General features: G+C 39.3%; 1 protein-coding gene across 2 annotated transcripts in view; it reads right to left on the bottom strand.

The window, feature by feature from the left end:
* The window catches only part of MCUR1 (mitochondrial calcium uniporter regulator 1), a 36242-nt gene extending 20747 nt beyond the window's left edge, over window positions 1-15495 (bottom strand). For both annotated transcript variants that reach the window (XR_007508930.1, XM_049823879.1), the window contains exons 1-8: window positions 15109-15495; window positions 14191-14304; window positions 12968-13071; window positions 10070-10171; window positions 8312-8353; window positions 5982-6053; window positions 2478-2531; window positions 1250-1364 (exon numbers count right to left, since the gene is read on the bottom strand). Coding sequence is in view for 1 of the 2 variants with exons in the window: in XM_049823879.1 (XP_049679836.1) it covers window positions 1250-1364; window positions 2478-2531; window positions 5982-6053; window positions 8312-8353; window positions 10070-10171; window positions 12968-13071; window positions 14191-14304; window positions 15109-15394 (889 nt within the window). In the remaining variant the exon portion in view is untranslated. The remainder of the gene's footprint in view (window positions 1-1249; window positions 1365-2477; window positions 2532-5981; window positions 6054-8311; window positions 8354-10069; window positions 10172-12967; window positions 13072-14190; window positions 14305-15108) is intronic.
* Between the last annotated feature and the right edge of the window lie 277 nt (window positions 15496-15772).

The following is a 15772-nucleotide window of genomic DNA, read 5'->3' as shown; positions in this document are numbered from 1 at the left end:
CTTACTACAATACTAAAAGTGTAACCACCACCCCTTCTCCATGTAAGAAAAGAAGGGTTTTGATTTACATAAACAATGTCAAGGTGGAGGGGCACAAAAATGACAAATAAAAAGGAAGAAAAAAGAATGCAGGAAAACCAGGCTGGAAAACTATCAAAAGGCCGAAAGAAACCCTTAGGTGCTTACCACTCCAAAAAAGATCAGTATGGCAAGTTACAATTGTAAAGTGAGGAAATGAATAACAGGATTATTAAATCACAGTCAAGCATTCAAACAAATAAATGAAAGCTATCTTTAACAAGCCTTACCAGTTTGCAATTTTTAAAATTCCTATTTAAATGAAATCAACTTTTGGTTTACTAGATATACACACAAAAGTTTTTTGCCACTGTTTGCAACAGGAGAACATCAAACACAATGCAAATTATTTTTAATTTTTTCTTTTTTCATGCAGAGTTCAACATATTTTTGCAGAGTTCAACATAGGGATGGTGGGGAAAAGAATTTCCTCTCATTTTAATAAAGTGCCTTTCATTTTCCAGTAATGGTTCTCTCTAACGGATATGCCTGAAGTACAGTACTATGAATAGATGTAAGTGATTGTACTTGTGACAAAATCCATTGTAAAAGAATAATCAGAAAATCTGTATCATAAGAATAATTTTCTACTGCAAACCTGCTCATTTAATAGCACTGCACACTCAGTAGCAAAGTATAAAAATATTAAAGTTACCTAGGGCAATAATGTTGGCGCACACACACACACACAGTATTTTTCTAATGCACGTGCCTGAAAAATGAAAGTTTAAAGAATACGTGGCACTGAACAGTCAGAAAAGCTGAAATGTTCCATTTTGCATACAGATCTCCATTGGACAGATGAAGAAATCCTAGAAGTGCAGGAATGCAGCAGGCTGCTTTTGTAAATTAAGTCAGGCACAGAAGAACTTTTTGGCCCTTGTTAACAGGCAGTCTTTTAGATTTCTCATACACATTATTATTACAGTATAAAGCAGGGGAAAAACCAAAAAGTCAGAGAGCCACGGCCCATGCAAAATAAAGTTGCGGATCACAGGAAACTTTGCCTGGGTTAAGTATACAAATAAGGCTGCTAATCTTGACTGAGACTATTTCAAGTATTTTTTTTGTTTTAATCGGGGCCTTTAGGAATACAGCCAATTGAGAGTTTGCCAAACATTTAACAATGTTTAACAGTTTCACCATGAGAGATAACCATCAGATTCCTTACCTGCTAAGTACTTAATATTATCAAGTTTGTGAGATTCTAGCATTGTTTTCAGGTCTGCAACTTCTGTGTCTATTTTTCGGTCTGTTTGGGTCAAAGCTCGATCTTGTTGTGCATGCTAAAAAGCAAAGCAACAAAATTATGCAATTTGAACAGTTTCTAGTTTATTTAGCAATTTTACCCATCCCTTCAAGCTGTATTTTTGGTTCTTCCTTAAATGTATGTTAACTTGCATTCAAAGAGAACAAGTTCCTTCCAAGCTGATTATATCCAAGGAATTGAATAATTTGGTGAAGTCGGAAAATTTAAATGATTACATGTTCCTTAACACAGAATCTAGAAAGTGGCAGAACTGGATGCCTTCTTACCTCAATCTAGCAGCCTAAATATTAACATCAATCTGTTGTTTGGCCCCACTGATATTAAAGTCACTACTCAATTATAAGAGCTATTGAGAGGTCTAAGAGCCTTTTGTGACAAAAACATACCGGAGCATAAAGATCTATGGATCATTAGAGAAAGTGAGAATTGGTCTTCTGATGTAAAAAAAGAGCACGTCTTCACCTTGTAATGAATTCTACCACAAAACCAGCTACAGACAAATTCAGAATCTGATTATGACAGAAGACACGACTTCTGTAAAAAAATGGGACAGAATTATTACTCAGAAAAAACTGAAAGATCAAACTTATAAACTGAGAACAGCTGCTGAGTTGCTGATATTGTCAAATCAGCACTACTGAAACATTGTGAATCAGTTAATGATTTACTGCTAGACACCTTCCTAGGAATAATTCCCTATACTACAGAAAGGAAACAAAGGAAGAGGAAGTGCTTGGTAAAAACCTCCTCTAAAATGAAGCCAAATCAGTCTAGCGGTGTGTTTCAGTCTCACTGAACACAGAGGGGAAAAATTAATTTCATGAACTAACATTAGGAGTAGAATTCCATCTAGAGAAAATACTGCATGCATGAAGTTTCAAATCAAAGTGACCACTGGACAGTTTATATATACATGCAGAGGGTCTAATAACATACATGAAAGCCACCTTATTCTGTAGACACTTCAGTTACTTGTACCAATATGAAAATACACAGGGAAACAATGAAGTACAATGACATTTTGTACATTAAAGTGCCTAAAGACATGAACAACTCTAAAAAGAATACTGGGTCTATAACACAAGTACAAAAAGATTTGCTGTGTAATAATCAGCTACCAAGTTCTTACCAATTCCACTATTTCTGTCCTCATTTCAAGTAGTTTTCTTTCATTAAGTGAGTACTAGAGGGAGGGGAAAAAAAAAGATAAACATCATATTGTCATTAAACTTTTCCCCACACACTTAAAAGCATATTCCTTTGTTTCCAAATTCTGTAGAACACTGAATCTGGACAAGATTATTGTCTGACAACACTTGGAAGACAGTGTTGTAGGTAATTGCTGTCCTGTGGAAAAGCACAATTTAGACAGGTGTTCATCCACACCTCTAACAAGTCCATCAGACTATCATCTTCTGCAAAAACTGTATATATTAATAAGCAGCTGGAAGAAAGGTTGGCAGATTTGCATTTCTAAACAGTAACTCTGGAACAGTTAACTAATCCATTGAGCATACAAGCACAATTAAGACTGAACCATCTACTTTCTTCAGAAAGGGGAGTACAATTTTTAAACATCATATCAAACTCAGCTACCAAAGAAATGTTTAGCCAGCACTGCATGCACTCCCCATTTGTATTGTTCTGACCATCATTTCATGACATATTTGTTAAATATAGAACCTTTGTATCTCACATTAAGCCATTCATTTGTGGAACATCAGAAGCTGTGGCTTATTTTTAAATTACAGCTATTTGGGTTCAAGGAAAGTTAAATCCAAATTGAAGAGGCATACCTTTAAGGCAGGTCACCCTTATGACTCATGAACAGGCACGATTTACCTTGACATTGATAATGGTTCCTGTCCCACTACTGGGGCAATTAAATTATTCATGGACAGCTGCTAAACTACCAGTCTATAGTGCAGAGTATTAAGGTCATCAGGCACCCATCTCAGAATCCTTAGTTACATAGCAATAACCTCATCTGTTGACATTCCCATGTGGAAAGTCGCTTTATTTTTCCTCCACTCTGGAAGCTTATTCCACTTTAATATTAAACTCAGATTAATCTACATAAATGCCTCAGCATTGAAAAACGCTCCTTACAGATCTAGAGCTCTATTTGGACTTTTGACTGATCTAAAGATGAAGTTAAGAGATAGCAGTCTGCTACAAATGTAGAAAATAACATAAAAGAGACAAGTAACAGCATGTCTGCAATTAATGAAACAGTCACTGGATTCTGCAAAATGAAGAGAAAGATAAACACAGAAATTCAGACATTTTATATAAATATATGGTTTTGAAAGTGGTAAGATGGCAGAATATTTATAAAAGAACCTAATTAAAATTAAGCTTGAGGTGAAATTTCACATAAGAATAGGACCTCACATTAATAAACTGATCATCACTACCAAAACCCATGACATTTTAAAATAAACAATATTATGGGTTGAAATAGCTCGCCTGTTTTACTTTAAATAGATGCTGTTAGCCAAATACACATTTTCTGACCAATTTATATTCTACAGGCTTCTTTCTTGATGTTTGTGTTTGTTGAAGTTTTGCTCTGTGGCTAGAACTTTAGGTCAGACCCAAGAATTTTAAGCTTGGGTTTAAGACAGTGAAATATATCCTTTTACTGCAAGGCATCACCACACATCTGTAACACTACCAGTGCATAAAAAAAGTTGCAAAGACAAGGTTAAACTTCCCCCCTGAAATTCAACAGGGAGATTTCCCCTTAAGTCCACGTTTTTCACAGTGCAGAGAAAATTCAGTTCTCAGATGCACCTTGATATTTTTAACAGCAAGCTTAGAGGCACTGTGATGCATGAACACATGAATATATATGGAATTTTGTACTGTACTTCAAGTTTTTAAATCACATCTGTATCACTGCACATATAAATCACAGCATAAACAGATGTGCATTAAGCAATTTGGGACTCTCCAAGAAATGTAAAGTGGTTTGAAACTTTAAAGACTGTCCACATCGGTGTTGACAAATTAATAAATTGTCCTTCAGTTCTTATTCCAAGCAAAACTGAAAGACAAAAACATTTTACTTAGTGCTTCAAGTTAAATCAATTTAAACTTAGGACATTTCTCTTCTGAATAGTAACTTACTAAGAATGCACAGTAACCTTCAATAATCCTGAGTTTTCTCTCAGAAAGCTAGATATTGAGTCCTAAGTCACATTACAATTGAAGTAAATATGATAATGATGATCTGCCTACTACAGAAAATACCGGATTACGTCTCTCCCCTAACTCAGCATATATGCTAGAACCTGCTCCCCATTCATCTGCCTTTTTCCCTTTTCTGTTCATGCATGGCAGAGCTGGCAATTGAAGCGGGGGGGAACAGAAGAGCAGTTTTCACAGAAACAATGACATTGTAGTTGCACAACAGACTACAAAGTTGATCAACTTTCTTAAGAGAAAGTTGATGTTGACATGCACAGTTTGCTTTTCCTGGGAGGCAGTCAAAATAATGTAGTGTTCTGCACAACAGAGTCCAGATTCCAGGATCCTACATAAATACACAAAAAACCACTAGTGCCTAATTTATCACTGGTGAAGCGGTTTTAAATAGGTTTTGTAAGCCTGAAGCTTTGCAAAGCTTATCATCTACACAGATAATACATTTCATATGATTTTTTTTAAAACATTACCATGAATTATCAACCTTTAAACAAGAATTCTACCTGCTCAAGTTGTACTTTATGCAAGCATCTACCATGGGATAACAGACTGTTAGTCATTATACTAAATCACTGACACAGCTGTTACCTAAACTAAGCATGTGAAAAACTTCAAGGGGCACACACAGAAGATGTACGATATCTACTTGAACCCTTCTTATTGCCTAAATTGGAGATAAATACTACATCTTCATTATACACCTGTGAAAAAGGACTGAATAAGGAATAATAGAAAAATGTCATTAAAAGATCTTTCAATTTAGAAGATGCAATTTCTCTGAGGTCCTAAAAGCTATTAAAAAAATATCTATGGGACCAGAATTCTATTTAGAGTGCTACATATAATGCAAAAACTTGTTAATCTTCTAATTCTTCATCTACGTTATTCTAATTTAAGATCACATTAATTCAGTCCTACCAGATATTTCAAATATTCAAAACAATCTGAACCAGTATCAGTTACAATTAAAAAAAATAAATTACAAGTATTTTCACAATAGGTGTTTCCTGACAAACTACCTATGCTATAAATTCTCTAGCTATAGGGAAATGAAACATCTTCAGTGATGATAAATTTGATGAAATGTGTAAACTTAATTAAGTGTGAAAATAGAGAAAGAGATATAGTAATAACATAGAAAACCTCTAGGCAGCTAGTCAGCATATTTAGATTAAATATCTAATATATTTAAGTGTAGTGTGTTAATCCTGATATTAAAACAATATCAAAATAGATAAACATAAAAACCAAATATGACACCTTGTACTATAGCAGCATAAGGATGAATGACTTGAATTAATATTTTGAAGGTGAATGATACTATAGATTAGTACAAAAATGCTCTTTGGGTAAGATGCTTTTACCCAAATTTGGAGATTACTCAGTGTTGAGGTGTTTCTAGAAGAAAGTAACCAAAACTTACCAATTCTTTTACTCTGCTCTTCTCTAGGTTTAGGTTTAATTTGTTATCTGCACGAACTTTGGTAATTTCATCCTAATGGGAAAAAATTGATAAATTAGCAAGCAAAACTTTATTTAATCATAAGCAGAAAGAATTAGACAAATATATTGTGCCTTTCTTTACATATTTCAGGAATCAAGCTTTTCTCCAATTAACGTACATAATTTTCAAAAGTATAAGTATTCCTATTCTTCCCCTGGGAAATACTCATGTTCTATAGTACGAATTGGATTTTGGAATTAAAAACCGACAATTACTTTTAAAACCAGAACACTGAGAACTGCACTTAATTGAGAGCACATCCTTTTTTAAGTGCCAGGAATGTTTCATAACTCATAACTCTGATTTCTAGAAATCCATGCCTAGGTACACCTATAAGTTGGACTTCCTCCATGGAGCAACCTTGATGCTCAAAACAACTTTAAAAGCAGTTTCTAACCTTCCAATATAAAAGAAAATATGTTTCTAAAGACTACATCTAGAGCCTTCAGAAAAAGCTAGAGTCAGGAAATGTTTATTATATTTTTAAACATCTAACTTTTAAAAACTAGCCTAAGTTGTACACTTGCATTTTACTTCATCAAAAGCTATAAGTGATTCCTGCTTTTCTCAGTGACAGCTGCCATTTTAATGCAACCTCCTGGCAGGGATTCCAGCCAGCTGATAGTTTGTCATGCGGCAAACTGCTGATCAGATGAATGTGTGGGAGAAACAAAAGATTGCTGATGTTCTGGGAGATTCTACTATTAAAACCAAATAAGCATCTCTCAAGTAGGCCAATGTCAACTAGTCAAGAGTTCACTAAATTAGTATGAACAATAATGAGACTCAATTTCTATGTCTGAATTTTTGACCTTTAACTGGTTTATAATTAGATGTCATTACGTGATATATTACAGTTTAATCAATCAAAAATTAGAAATAAATTTTTCTTAAACTTTTACAACATTGTGTCTTTTTGTCTTTTAGAGGAACAAGTATGAGCAAACATAAAATAACTTGCCCTTGTGAGAATTACATTTAAAAGTAAAATTTAAAGACATCTAGCTTTTAAGAAAATATGACTCAGATCCTTGATGCTCTACCAGTGGATTACACTATCTTATTTATAAACAACTAAAACCATAAAATAAGTTACAATTCAAAAATTAGATGATGAATGTATTTTAAAATGGTATTCTGAAAACCCAGATGCATTAAGCACTTCATAACACAGTATGAAACATGCAGGATTAGCCTTGAGAAATTTATGTTCTCCTTTTAGAGATGACAGTGCAAAAAGAAATCAAAGATAATAGGAACGAAACAGCAAGGAGGCACTAGGCTGGGTTTGACCACATTGTCAGCTAGCTCAACAAGTCCAACAGTCTGACAGTTCCATGGACAAATCCTAGGGAACAAAAAGTGCTCCATCCTTCCAGCTAAGAAGGACATCTCAGCAGGAAACAGTAGTTCTCAAGTCAGATGTCCATACTCCCTAAAAACAGTTAATGTTTCCCAGTTTCCAATCTTAATCACTCTTGCAAGAATGTTTGTTCCTGTGTAAAGGCTGCTTACAACTATACACCCATTGAAATAATAGATTTTAAGACAATCTTTCTTTTTTTTGACAGTAAAAGGGTGTTTGGAGCACTATTCAAGACAGGCAAACTATAAAGAACAGAAACACAGCACTGATGCTTAAACCTGGTAAGAATAAGAATCAGTATGATAATTAACAGTAAGTCTTCTACAGAGTCTGTTTTCTTGCAATGGTCATTTGCTCCCAAACAAATGGGACCAAACATAATGGTCCCAAACTTAGCGGCCTAAAGAAGCCATTTAAAAGCTATTTAAATTCTTGACAGCTAACAGATAAGTCTTCAGAGAAAAAAACACCCCCCCCCCCCCCCAAACTCAAGCCAATTAGCAAGTGCTGTAATTTTCAAAGTATGTTGCATCTTTACATGCAACAGGCAGGCCTAAATGCAGAACTTCACTCAGCCTTAACCATGACATGGCAGCCACTTTCTGAATTTGAACTAAGGACATGTAAGTAAAAAAAAAAAAAATCTGCAGTTAAATTTTTCTTCACCTCTTGTACCATTCACAGTTCTCTGTCATCATAAATGAAGCGTGCATGAAATTGTCTTTGCTGCAGCCCACAGTGTACCATCAACTGCAATTTCAATATCCTATATATCACAACAATGAAGCACAGCTTTCAAGATAAAATCTTGAAAGCAAAATTTTTTATTTTTTTTTAAAGCAGACAGGTGTTAATTCATAATTATATCGGTATAGTATCTTACCATGACTTGCTTCTTTATCTGCTGGAGTTCAAGTTTTATTTTCTGGGAGAGTAGAAAAAAAATTGTACACTTTATTACTGTATATAAACCCACATAATCTAGAAATACTAATGAATTTGCATGATCAGTAGCAACGACTATAATCCATGTGAAGAGGAAGGCACACTGAGCATGGTTTAACTCTATGTCCTCAGCACATGTATAGACATCACATGCATGTTTACTCAGTACTGTGCATTTCCAAACAACAGCACAAGACAGAAGCAGCAGTGTCCCACAGCAGTAAAGGCAGCCAAATGCATAGGATGGTATTAACAAGAGTAAATCCAGCAGGCCAAAGAAAGTGATTATTTCCCCATATTCAGCACTTGTGAGCCTGTACTGGAAGTGCTGTGTCCAGCTTTAGGCTCCCTGGTAAAAGACAGATGTTGACATGCAAGTCTGCTGGAGGGCCATGATGATGGGGGGCTGGAGCACACTGTGTTGTGGGTGGGGGGGAAGAGGAAAGAGAGAGATGGGTTTGTTCGGCTTTAAGAAAAAATGGCTAAATGGCAATCATACTGCAGCCTACAACTACCTAATGTTCCCTAGAGGTCCTTTCTAATCCAAATTATTTTATTACTTCATCTCTTTCAAAAGACACATGAAACGGGTACAGCTGTAGCATCTTTTATTAACTCTCTCTGGAGATCATCCAGTCCTATCCCCTGCTCAAAGCGGGGGTGACTAGAGCAGGTTGCTCAGGGCTGCATCCAGTTGGGTTTTGAATATCTCCAGGATAGGGATTCCACAGCCTCTCTGGGTATCCTGTTCCAGTGTTCTACCACCCTTAGAGTAAAAACTGTTTTCTTGGTTTTAAATAGCATTTCCCACATTTTGATCTGTGCCAATTACTTATTGTTCTGTTACCAGACAACACTGGAAAGAACCTGTCCATCTTCTTTATACACCCACCACCCCCCCCGCTTTCAAATATTTGTACACATTGATGAGATTCCTTCTGAGCCTTCACTTCTCCAGGCTAAACAGTCCCAGCTCTCGCAGTCTTTCCTCATGTGTCAGATACTCCATGATGATCAGTCAGATGATCCTTACTGATCTTTCTGGCTGCTTGTTGGACTCTGTCCAGCATGTCCATATCTCCCTTGTGCTGGAGAGCCCAGAACTGGACGCAGCACTCCAGATGAAGTCTCACCAGTGCCAGGCAGAGGGGAAGGATCACCTCCCTTGACCCAGTGGCAGCCCTCCAAACACAGCCCAGGAGGTTGTTAGTGGTCCTTGCCCCAAGGGCTCATTGCTGGCTCATGGTCAACCTGGTATCCATCACGACCCTCAGGGCCTCTTCTGCAAAGCTGCTTTCCAGCTGGTCAGGCCCAGCCTGTCCTGGTGCCTGGGGCTATTCCTCCCCAAGTGCAGGACTTGGCATTTCCATTTGTTCAACTTCATGAGATTCCTGTCATCCTATTTCCCCAGCCTGTTGACATCCATTCAGAGGGATGTCAACAGGCTGGGGAAATAGGATGACAGGAATGGCACAACTGATGGCACAACTGCCTGGTGTACTAGTCACTGCTCCCAGCTTTGTACCATCTGCAGACTTGCTGAGGGTGTACTCTGCCCCATCAACAAGGTCATTAATGAAGGTGTTAAAGCATATTTGTCCCACAGACAACCCCTTGGGTTCAAGATGCTTTTTTTACATCATTAGAAAAAATAAGCTAGTGCTAGAATAGCACTTTCCAAGATAGTGATTTTTACCTCATTTTCTGAACGAAGTGCTGAAAATTCACTTTTTTCCAAAATAATCATGTCCTTTTTCACGCCACCAATATGGGACATTACTTGCTGAAGTGCAATTTCCTTTAAAAGAGGGAAGAAAAACCTCAGAACATATCATAACTATAATGCTTTCTCTCATCTGTGCCTACAGATATGATGGTCTATTTTGGTACCCTGAAATTTTTAATTCAGCAATTTCAGACTGATTATCTGACTTTCAGAAAGCAAGATAAATTAAGTGACAGTGACAACATAAGCAAGTTAAGCTCAAACATTGGTAACATTTGACAAAATCAGCAGTGCTAACACAGATCAGAAGAATTCAATTAATAGTTTATTCCAAGTCTTCAAATTCTTAAGCTAGCAAAGGCATTAAGGAGAGAAGAGGTGTCTCTGAGCTAAATGAGGAAAGCTGGCTTTCAGACCCAAATTCCTCAATGCAACCATACTCTTTTGTAATAACCTGCTTTTTTTACCTCCCTCTGCAAGGGGGCTCACTCTGCTTCACTACTCAGAATCATGCACTGTACTTAGTTTTAATTGCTCTTCTCAGTCTGTTATACTGAGCTGACAGAAGACAAACAAGAATCCTCTGCAACTTTCAAGGATGGAAAAGTCTGTAGACATTGTTCTAGATCCTACACTATCCACACATGCAAACAGGGACTGCCTTCTCTTCTCTGAAGATCTCCCTCTAATAAGTAGTCCCTTGCTTTTGATTCTGGACTAAGAACTCTACAAATCTGACAAAGCACTCTTAACTTCACTTTTGTCAGGAAATACTATTCTAACTTGCAGTGTTATATTTCTAAGTGGCATCTGGAGATGCCTCACCAGGTTACCTGACCACAAGTCTAAAAAAATGTGTCAGTCTGTAGACTAAAAGTCTACAGAAAGAGTACTGCCATGGAAACCTCTTCTCTTACTCCCTGATGTCTCCAGCTTGCTTTTATTCTCTCCCCTCTTCAGGGAACTCAGAAGACAGAACAGAATCTTCCATATTCTTTCTCCTCCTCACCTCTATACATACACACACACTTATTTCTTTTTCCCTAAGGTTTTATCTAACCAGTGTAATACTTTATCTTTTACATACTCAACTATGGCCTAATGGCAATAGCTACGTCCACAATGTTCCAAGTCGTCTTCCAATTCTTCATTCTTTTTTTTGCATAAGACCTTGTGCATTCAAAGACTACAAGGAAGTACAGGTTTATCATGTTGCCTGGAGTTCATGGCATACACGCTTCCTGAGCTGCTTCTATCTTAACATGCTGTACAAACCTGCACATTTGAATCTTAATGGCAGAAAGTCACCTGAGGGTCTCACAAAACATCCACCATCATCATCATCATTTAATTCAGAACAAAACAAAGGAAAACGTGTTTACTTTCATTCAAAAAAGCTGGGCATAGAAGCAGGTTTGGATTGCTTATTGTAGACTGCTTACTGTAAAAGACAATCAACCATGGGAGAAACAGTCCCTTTAACATTGCATTCCCTGATTGACTGTGGAACAAACTCGGCACAGGAGGAGGCAGCACTCCCACGTCCGCTTTGCCTGGACTCTAAAAGCTAGGAAGGATGGGCTGAAACCTCCCTAGATGGAAGGTTGTGCAAAATCCAGGTATCCCACTTCCTAATGAGATGACATACTGCCAAGACTACTATCCTATAAAGACAGCAGCTGTTGTTTTCTCATATTTTAAGGCAGCAGTCTAGTTACTATGAAGTAAGTTAAAGCTTGCATTCAGAAGGTGACCTGGGGCTGTGAACCCCAGCCTCACAGAGCAGCCCCAGAGGTTGTACTTCAGCTACGTTGCTTGTCAGCATTGGTCTGTTTGACCAGCTTACACATCGGAATTCCAGCATACCAGATATTGCGAATCCTATTCAAAGATGCTTAAGTTCCACATGCAGTGAATCACGCCTTACTCTGAATTTCAGTTTCATTTCTGGAGCCAGATGCCCAAGAGCTCAATGTGGCAATATTCAACACTGTCATGTCCAATTCCTTACATGGATCTACCTTTGTATGACCTGCCAACAGGCCCCCAAAAAATCACAGCCAGTATCAGAAAAAGTCTTGCCTCCAGACCCAATTATTCATTAAAACAATCATTCCCTCACAAGTCAAAGCTAACAATTCAGTTCAGTTGTACACAATTTCCTGGTAGCCAGGAAGGATCTCCGTAGATACTCAGCATTATCAGTCTATTTCCAAGCAAGTTTTCTTCACCTCCTCCCACCACGATGTATATGCTGGGTAGGTTTAGAGGATACCATGAACAAGGAGATAGATTTCAATATCAGCATCCAAACTACACATGTACCTATATCTTATCAGTGTATACAACTACACTAATCATGCCCTAAAAACATCTATAAAAAAAGAAAATTCAGCTTCATTCTAATACAATATAAACGTCACTGTGACACAAAGGTAAATAAAAAGGTACCACGTAACACGGTGGGAAATAACTGAGGGAATCTGCACTTCCTTGTTACAAGTCTACAAAAGAATATATGTAGGAGCTGTGACTATTCAAATCCATGCACCGAATACCTCCTATGTCTAAAAGCCTCCTCAGTAATTCTACTTCATGCTACAATAAAGCTGAAACTAAAAAAAAACTACCTGTGGTTTGCATACCAACTCACATTACCTAAATCTCAAAGTCCACCACAACACTTTGGTAAGTATTTGATAAACTCAAGACAAAATTCACTAGCCAATAGATACACAAGGATGTGTGTTCTTCACCTTCAAACTTTTAAAACACAGTCTCTAACAATAATAAATAGCAGCACATATTTCATTAGCAGGCATACCAGGTTTTGATTTACTTTAACCCCACCATTGTCTCTGATCTAACCTGCTGTACTTTGGTGACCATGTCCTTGTAAATCATATCCAGGTTGGTGTTCATAATTTTCACTAATGCAGATACAATGACCTCCGACTGCTGAGTAGTGAAACCTAAGCAAAACAAAATGCAACAACATTCAGAGACACCTAAATCTGGATGGTTTACAGAAACACCACTTGCTAATACTCAGCACCAAGTTAAAACAAACATCAGTTACGGAAGACAATAAAACATACTCCTCTTGATTCAGCACTAACAAAAGAACACAACCAATCAGTACATCCAAGTTCCCCCACCCCAGAATTATATCTGTGAGATAGTATAGCTGCTTCTGTAGTACAGCACTATTACAGTATCAGCACGATAAACAGTGGAAATTTTCTACAAGTATTATGGAATGTCATTTCTCACGTGGTTATTTCTATGAGCAAGAATTCTGACCCTGGAAAGAAGATGCTTACTTTCAGTATACTATAAATCTTCAGTACCACTGAAGATGTACGAAACTCAACAACTGAAAACAGAGCTAACTGCTCTCATTTTAGGACTATCAGGCTCTAAGTCCCTATTAGAAACCTTTTAAACTGAATATATTGGGAACTATTGTAAAACATCATCCCTAGAAAGACTCTCAACTCTTCCACTTTCAAAATGCAGGAGTAAAAGTGTCATGAACAAGATTTAATCATTATGAAAACAAACACTTGCAAAAGCATGATTGTTTCAAACTAAGCGTTAGAAAGCACTTACAGGGTCTGAGACCAAGTTGCTTTCGATAGCTGAGCTGATGTAATAGTTTGCCATCACCAAAAAGAAGAGATACCCCCCCACCCTGCATTTAACATAGTAGGCCATAATCAATCCTGTCATAACACACTGTTGCACATTCAAGTTGCTATATACTACATATGTAAGAATCCAATCAATATGTTTTAAACCACTACTTTGAAAACTCTGGTTTTTACTCTCAATTCTTAAAATTTGATTTCTCTTTAGCACTTTGAATTATGAATAGGATAATAAATTATTCCAATCAAACTTATAAGCTCACTGTTTCCCTTTGGAAGTAGAAAAAAACCTACATGTTCTTACTCAGTATATAAAAAAAAAAATCCATGAAACTGAAGCTGTAACATCACATGCCAAGTAAGTAAGTAACAAACTTTGTAAACTAAAAAAAACCCCCATGAAATGACATTAAAAATAGCTACCCATTTCTAGCAAATTACCATTTTCTTCCAAGAGGCATACCAGCGCATGAGTGTCAAAAAAAAGCTTCCTATTTCCCAATAAGGAAATATTCCCTTTGCTTTGTAAAGATGATGATGCGGAGATGCTTACATCTGAAAAAAAAAAGATTAAAAAAAATGCAAGTTATTTTTAAGAAAGAATATTTAATCAACATGTTTGCTTTCCAGGAGTTTCCTTGCTACACCAAATATTTTTCATTTATGACAAAACATTAGACAGTGCATTGAGATTATCGCAGCTTGCTTGAAACTGAAAAGGTATCTGACTAACAAGCGCTACGCACAAGAGCTTGAAAATAAAAGACAACGCTACTACTGCATTTCTGAGATGCTCTCCAAGGATATAATGTCCAAGAAAAATCCCACCAACTGTCAGGCTCTTAAAATTGGTCCTTTACAGTTATCAGCATAATCGGTGGAAGCTGTGAGCAGTTCGAAGCTTTGAGGACTAAATCCACAGACTCTGTTAAAGAAGCAAACCTTCACTGGTTGCCCTTTAGAGAAAAGGTAACGGCTCACAATTTGCCCTTGACTCTTTCTACAGAAAATATTTTCAGCGCTAAATCTAAGTCAGCGTAGCTTCCACACAGACACTTGCATAAACGAGCCGACGGAGAGAACGCGAGACGCAACATGAGGTAAACTGTCGGGAGGCAGAACTCCCTGTCCTCAAAGGCGTTCTATTTTAAAACACCCGGGCAGAAAATACGGCTACGCCTTAGCCGCCTTACTTCAAGATCAACACGGGCTAACCGCTGTGGGCAGTCACCCCTGCGAGACGGCCCCGCACCCCTCGCAGGCCCCTCTCTCTCCGCGGGGGGCCCGCCCACGCCGCTGGACTCCCGGGGTCGCGTCAGGGGAGGGGAGGTGAGGACTCTCTCCCGCCCCAGCTCTCACCCCGCTCCCCGCGGCGGCGGCTCTCCCTGCCGGTCCCGCCGACGCGCCCGCCCCACCCGGCGCTGCCGTTAACGGCCGTAACGGCCGCCCCGGAGCCCGGCGGCGCGGCCGGGCGCTGCCAGTCGCCGAGGCAACGGCGCGCGGGGGAGGGGGGCGCGCGGCCGTCACGTGAGGCGGCAGCGGCGGCGGGCGGGAAGGCGCCGTCCGCACCGCGCGGCCGCAGCAGCAGCAGCGCCCGCCTCCCGCCGCTCACAGCCGTGGCCGCGGCTGCCTGGCCCCTGGCCATGGCCGCGCCACCCGGTCCCGACGACGGAAGAGGTGGGAAGGAGGGAAACTGCCGCTGCTGCCGCCGCCGCTACTGGAACGCCATCGCTTGAGCACGCACCGCCCCGGCATCTCACTTCCGCCTCCGGCACGTGGCAGAAGAGGCGGGTTGGCGCCGCGATTGATTTTATGGCTCAGGGGGCGGCCGCGGAGAGAAGAGCGGCGCGGGCGGGCCGGCTGCGTAGGCGGTGCCTGTGAGGGCGGGCCCGGCCCGGCCCGGCCCGGCCCGGCCCGGCCCGGCCCGGCGGAGAGTCCCCCGGTGCCCTCCCGGGGGCTGCGGGGGTACCGACACCGGCATCCCCCCCTCATGGGCCTCGGCCCTGAGGTGCCGGGAGTCAGC

The sequence above is a fragment of the Accipiter gentilis genome, chromosome 20 (assembly GCF_929443795.1).
Source record: "Accipiter gentilis chromosome 20, bAccGen1.1, whole genome shotgun sequence".
NCBI lineage: Eukaryota > Metazoa > Chordata > Aves > Accipitriformes > Accipitridae > Astur > Astur gentilis.
This window is presented reverse-complemented; position numbering and strand designations above follow the sequence as displayed.